Consider the following 6,822-nt stretch of genomic DNA (forward strand, 5'->3'; position numbering starts at 1 on the left):
ATGTTGTTTGAAGTTTCTACACGAGTTCAACAGTTGAGGTAAGTCACTTAAACTGGGATAGATGTATGTTAGTACGTGATCTGATTGCATCAGCTATCTGTTGAACTGGTATATTAATGAAATGACTCGATTGTCTCTGTGTCTCTGCATGAATAACTTCATTTCATCTCCAAGATTGTTTCACGAGTGAAGTTGAACGTCCCATTGGTTCTTTGGATATGAAAACTTTCCCATTTCTGGCAATTTACAGTACATTACTTTACTGCACAGTCGCCTGATCTTCAAATGTTGGCTGCCTTTGAAGTGAATGCATTCTAGCTTAAAGACTGGCTACAGGAGTTTCAATGATATTGAGGTGTGTCTGGAAGAGGCTTTCTATTCTGTTTATTCCATGCATTGTAGATGAGGTGAACAGAGTAGATGAACAGGTGGAGATTTGCATGATCTGGAGAAACATGAAGCTATTCACACAGCATTCATCCTTGAACGAATTGGCTCTGAGAGTAGGATGATTAAACTCGGAGCTGGTGAGCAGAATGCAGGCTCGGATACGAGGATTTAAGTGGAAGGGAAATGATAACTGAGAAGGTGAGAAAGAGATTGCGGAGAGATAGAGAGAGAGAAACATTACACAGATGGAGAAGCAAAACTAGAGAGAGTGGGAGAAGCAGTAAATCGGCAGAAAAAGAGTGGTAGTATGTGAATCATTCCTCAGAATGAGCTGACGAAACTTCCTGTACAATTGTGAAGAGGAACTATGAGTTCCATGTGTTATTAGGATGTTGCCAGTTTGTGTGAGTTTAATTGTACTGGTCGATTATATTTGCCATTATCAGGCCCTCAGTCTGTTCAGCTGAGTGTTACTTTTTGGAACTTATTGACTTTATAAATGTACTTACAGATTAGAATGCGAGGCTATTTATCCATGATAAATTACATACGAATGAAAAGTAAGAAATACAAGCTGGAGAAGTCCGTAAAGCACCTCAAACTTAGTCCATCATTCAACAAATTCAGGGCTGATTTCCTGAGTCAAGTATCTATGGATCCCAGTCTTGAATATAAGCAATGACTGAGTACCCACAGGTCACTGGGTAAAGAATTCTAAAAGATTCTCAGCCCTCTGACTGATGACGTTTCTCCTTATCTCACTATGAAACGGCCGAGCCCTTATCCTGAGACTATGCCCCAGCCTCTCATCTACACTGTCAAGCAATCTGAGAATCCTATATGTTTCATTGAGATCACTTCTCATTGTTTTAAGCTACAGAGAGTAGTGGATAATCTCTCAATCTCTTTGTTAGACAATCTTCATCACAAAATAATCAGTCTAGTGAACGTCCATTGTACTACCTCTAAGGCAAGTAAATCCTTCCTTGCGTACAGCGATCAGAACTGAACGGAGTGCACTTGGTGAAGTTTCATCAAAACCCTGTATGATTGTAGCATTTAAATGTCCATTGTGCAAGGTCATTAATGTCATCAGCTATTTATTGCGTTCTTCTCCTGTAGTAACTGTACTATCAATGTGGATGTCTCTTTACATTTTGAATTCATGTTTCAGCTTCACAAGTCCCTGTCGATTATGGAATTGCTGATTAACAGTTACCCCAATGCCAATTATTGAGAAATATCGCTGCTCCCCTGCCAATCAGAGTAAGGAACCTTCCCACTCTTGCCTCTTTCTGCAGCCAGCTTGCTCTCCATTCTGTTGTTTGTCCCCTAACACTACTTGCACTAAGATTATTCACGAGTCTGCGTGTGGTATCTTATAGAGGACCTTTCGATAGTCCAAGTATGATAAGTCTTCATCATTAGTTTTAACTCCGATTTCTGATATTATCCAAATAATGTAATATGGATTTTCTATTTGGAATTAATGCTGACTGCTCATTATCATATTACGTTTGTCTAAATGTTTACTCTTTTCTGTTACATCTTTCAATAAGAATTGTTTTATAACAGAATCATTGTAGCGCAGAAAGAGGCCAAACGGCTCTTCATATCCGAAAGAACAACTCTCTCAGTTCCATTTCCCGCCTTCTCCCCATAAACCTGCACATTCTTCCTTTTCATATAACTGTCTCATCCCCTTTTGAATGTTTCAATTGAACCTGCCTCACCACACTGTCAGGCAGCGCATTCCAGACCTTAAACACTCACAGAGTTTTTCCTCATGTCGATTTTCTTCTCTTCGCAAATATTTTAAATCTGTGCCCTCCCAATCCCGATCCTTTCACAAGTGGAAACAGTTTCTCTAAATCTAATCTGTCCAGAATCCTCACGATCTTGAATACCTCTATCAAATAAACTCTCAGCCTTCTCTTTTCCAAGGAAAGCAGTCCTAACTTCTCCAATCTATCTTAACTGAAATTCCTCATCCCTGGAACCATTCTCGTGAATGTTTCCTGTACTCTCTCTAATGCCCTCACGTATTTATTCAAGTGTGCGCCCAGAACTGGAGGCAATACTTCAGCTGAGGCCGAGCTAGTGTCTTATACAAGTTCAACATCACATTCTTGCTCTTGTTCTCTGTACCCCTACTAATTAAGCCCAAGTTTCTGTTTGCCTAATGCTCTCCCAACCTGTTCTGACACCTTCAAGACTTATGCACATATGCAGCTAGGTTCCTCTGCTCTTTCACCCGCTTTAGAATTGTACCCTTTATTCTACATTGTCTCTCCTCGTTCTTCCGACCAAATTCCTACATACTTCCACCAACTTGTCTATGTTCTTTTGAAGTTCGACACTGTCCTCCTCACAGGTCACAATATTTCCAAGTTCCGTATCATCTGCAAACTTTGAAATTGTGCCCTGTACACCAAAGTCTAGATCATTAATATGTATCATAAAAAGAAAGGCTCCCAACACTGATTCCTGAGAAAAACAAATTCAAAGCTTCCTCCAGACCGAGAAGCATCAATCGAGCACTACACTTTGTTTCCTGTCACTTGACCAATTTGATATCCATGTTGCTACCGTCCCTTTTATTCCAAAAGCTCCATGTTTGCTGACAGGTCGTTTGTGCAGCATTTTATCAAACGCCTTTGGGAAGTCCATGCACACCACAGCAACAGCATTGCCTTCATCAATTGTCAATGTTACCTTCTAAGAAAAACTCTAGCAAGTTAGCTGAACATGATTTTCCTTTAAAAAATACATGCTGGCTTTCCTTAATTAACTCACGTTTGTGCATGTGACTATAGATGTTGGCCATATGTTTTTCTAGACGTTTTCCCACCATCCCTTTGTCACTGAATCACCCCTGTCCCCCACCCAAGAACAAACCTTTCCCATTTCCCTTTTTTTCCCCCATACACCACTTTTGAATGGCTGCATAATTGTTTGAAAATTAGGCAATTTCCAGTATCGTCCAGTTCTGGGGAAAAGCGATGACTTGAAACGTTAACACTGTTTCTTTCTCCACAGATACTGCCTAACGTGCTGAATATTTTCAGTATTTTCCCATTTAATCAGCTTTACAGTTGTTTTAGTGTTTTGTTTTCACGATAATGCTTAAGCTTGGATATCAACAGGGGTGTGAGATAGGTGGTGACAGGATTTCCAGATTTCTAACTCCACAGTCTGCCTCTTTAATGCTGTGGGGTTTCCCCACCGTGACATCAGCCAATTGATGGGTTTGGCTTCCAGTTGTGCAGGGAGGAGTCTGGAGCAGACGTCAGGACCAGGGCTGTCCAAAACACGACCCCGGGTAGCGGGGGTTCAATGCATGATTTTGGGGGGTAGGGGGTGACCAAACACCAACTCTGCAGTTGGTGAGATTTATGATCGTTGAGCTGTCAATCACCTCGCCCAGAGATTAGTCGCCTATTGTGCAGCATGATCCGCGAATGGGAAAGTGCAAGGGGAGGGGGAGTTGATATTTCTGATCCTCAAACGGGGGATGTGTCTGCAACGCAGGAGCGTGGTCCCAGATAGAACGAGGGAAGTGTTTGATCCAGGACACGATGGAAGTTCCGGTCCCGGGACGTGGGATCTGATTCCGTGCTGGGCTCCAATCTCGAGGGGACTTCAAACCGTGGTAGTGGGGAGGGGGGGAGGGGTGGCAGGGGGGGGGGGTGGTCTATCCTGCACGTCAAGCGATTCTATGTGTGATCCAATATAGAGGGACCAGCTTGATCCCACAGTGGGGGATGTTTCTGATTACCAATCCTGGTGTCTTTCAACGTGGCTTGGGTTATAAATGGGGAAATTTGGCGGCCAGAGTAACATACGTAAAACAGATTAATTCAAAGACTTCCAGGATCATTAAAATATTTAAATTGCCAACCTGCCTCCTGGGAGCAGTTCCCTTCACATCTGCTGCCCCGACCCCATTAAATATGGAAGCTGGCGGATCAGAGGTACATTAGGATCAGTGTTGCACCCATCGCAGCTGCTTTTGGGGCCAATATCGTTCCCTTATTGTCTTTGTCAGATGTAGAGAATGTTTGATCAGTAATTTCCAGTCTCTTTTCCATTCTCTCTCTTACAGTTAATTTACTGGCGATTGTGATCCTCTCCCAGGGAAACTGTGGCCTCACCACCTGCACCACTCGATACCTGGTGGCCATGGCAATGACGGACCTACTCTTCATTATCACTGGGGTCTTACTGTGGCGGATCACTTTTTATTATTTCCTGGGATCTTTCCTGGTCATCACCCCTGTATGTATTGTAATCGCTGTCATGTTTCGTGCAGCCACAGAATTTTCTGTCTGGTTCACTGTCGCTTTCACCTTTGATCGATTTATGGCCATTTGTTGCCAGAAGCTGAAAACAAAATATTGCACAGAGAAAACTGCAGTTGTGGTTCTAACAACAACCTCGATTCTGCTTTGCGTAAAAAACATCCCCTTCCACTTTGCATATGAACCTTTATGGATAATCGACAATATACCATGCTTCTGTGCTTTAAAGTCAAACTATTATACTGATCCTGGATGGGTGGGACTTGACTGGCTTGATACGCTTTTAACCCCATTGCTCCCATTCGCTTTAATTCTGTTGCTCAACGCTCTGACAGTCAGACACATTTTAGTGGCCAGTCGAATCCGTAAGGGACTGAGAGGTCAGAGCAAGGGAGTTAATTGCAGTGATCCAGAGATGGATAGTAGAAGAAAATCTGTTATTTTACTTTTCACCATATCTGGCAGCTTCATGCTCCTCTGGTTGGTGTATGTTATACAATTCTTATATTATATCATTACAGGATCAGAACCCGGGGATTACAATGATTCTGAATATATGTTCAAAAGATTTGGATATATGCTGCGGACGTTGAGCTGCTGCACAAATACATTTATTTATGTGGTGACTCAGTCCAAGTTCAGGGAGCAGTTCAGGATCGCGGTGAAATATCCAGTTACATCAATTATTCAATTTATGAATAAACTAAGCAACTGAGAGCATCCGGGGAAACAGCAGACAGAATTTCTCCTCAGCTCCACTGGTTCCATTCTTAATTCCTCACATCTACTCAGAAGGAAAAGCTTCTTAAAAATAAAAGATGTTGGAAATCTCCCTGTGTGAGTTTATTGTTTATTCTTATATGTTTGGCAACACATTTTTGAGTGCATTTCCCTTCCATTCCCCAGTCTGCTCATGACCATCTCTCGCTCTCTCTATTTCTCTTGTCATCCCCACCCTGTGAGTTAGATCGTGGATTTTCCGATGGATCTTTGAGAATTAAGAATTAGATAAGCACAGAGATCTCGTAGGGTTGTCGAGACCGGAAGAGTTTCCAGATGTCAGGAGAGTTGGTGGGGCTGGCGGAGGTTGCGGAGATAGGGAGAGTTATAGGGGTTGGAGGTTACAGAGATATGGAGGATTTTGGAGCTGGGCAAGGTTTCTGTGATATAGAGGATTGGAAGCGTTCAAAAGGCGGAAGAGTTAGGGATGGTTGTAAAGGCTGAGGTGTTGATAGAGATATGGTGGGATGTAGGGTTGGAGCAGGTCACAGAGGCAGGATGAGTTGCAGCAATGGAGGATGTTACAGATATGTGGGCGTTGTGGGGATTGGGGAGGTCAGTGTGGAAATAAGTCATCTCCGGCTCGGGACATCACTACAGGGGTTACTCAGGGTCGTGTCCTTGGCCTAACCATAATCAGCTGCTTTATCAATGACCTTCCCTCCATCATAAGGGCAGAAGTGGTGATGTTTGCTGCTGATTGTGCATTGTTCAGCACTATTTGTGATTCCTCAGATACTGGAGCAGTCCGTGTCCATCTGCAGTAAGACCTGTACATTTTTCAGCCTTGGGCTAATAAGTGGTAAGTTACATTTGCGCCACACAAATGCCAGGCAATGTACATTTCTAAGGAGAGATAATCCAAGCATCACCTCTTGACATTCAATGGCATGACCATCGCTGAATCCCCCACTACCAACACCCTGGAATTACCATTAAACAGGAGGAACTGGACCAGCCACATAACCACTGTGGCTATAACAGCAGGTCAGAGGCTAGGAATTCTGCGGCAGGTAAATCAGCTCATGTTTCCCCAAAACCTGTCCACCATCTACAAGGCACAAGTCATGAGTGTGATAGAGTATTCCCCACTTGCCTAGTTGGGTACATCTCCAACAACACTCAAGAAGCTTGACACCATCCAGGACAGACAGCCCACTGGATTGCCAACCCATCCACCACCTTCAGCATTCATTCCCTCCACCAAAAACGCACAATGGCTTCAATGAGCACAATGAAAAAAATTAACTTTATTATTATTTATGGAATGAAAATACCCAGAGTCAAGCAATAGCCTCATCGTTTTCTGATGTTGAAGTTATTAGTCCGCCATTTAGTCTGTAGATGTGCA

At 43.0% G+C, this 6,822-nt stretch overlaps 1 protein-coding gene across 1 annotated transcript; it reads left to right on the plus strand.

Annotated features, from left to right (window-relative positions):
• LOC137365819 (probable G-protein coupled receptor 139) lies at positions 1–5,406 on the plus strand. Its single transcript, XM_068028067.1, has 3 exons — positions 1–38; positions 4,309–4,364; positions 4,496–5,406. The coding sequence occupies exons 1-3, from the start codon at positions 1–3 to the stop codon at positions 5,404–5,406; spliced, it is 1,005 nt and encodes a 334-aa protein (XP_067884168.1).
• Positions 5,407–6,822: the final 1,416 nt, after the last annotated feature.

Source organism: Heterodontus francisci, unplaced genomic scaffold (assembly GCF_036365525.1).
Source record: "Heterodontus francisci isolate sHetFra1 unplaced genomic scaffold, sHetFra1.hap1 HAP1_SCAFFOLD_2210, whole genome shotgun sequence".
NCBI lineage: Eukaryota > Metazoa > Chordata > Chondrichthyes > Heterodontiformes > Heterodontidae > Heterodontus > Heterodontus francisci.

Bases quoted from the DNA above. Each gene is read 5' to 3' on its own strand.
- LOC137365819 (XM_068028067.1), top strand. From the start codon at position 1: ATGTTGTTTGAAGTTTCTACACGAGTTCAACAGTTGAG. The intron at 39-4,308 runs GTAAGTCACTTA...TCCTGGGAGCAG, and splicing joins ACACGAGTTCAACAGTTGAG to TTCCCTTCACATCTGCTGCC. The intron at 4,365-4,495 runs GTACATTAGGAT...TCTCTCTTACAG, and splicing joins TGGAAGCTGGCGGATCAGAG to TTAATTTACTGGCGATTGTG.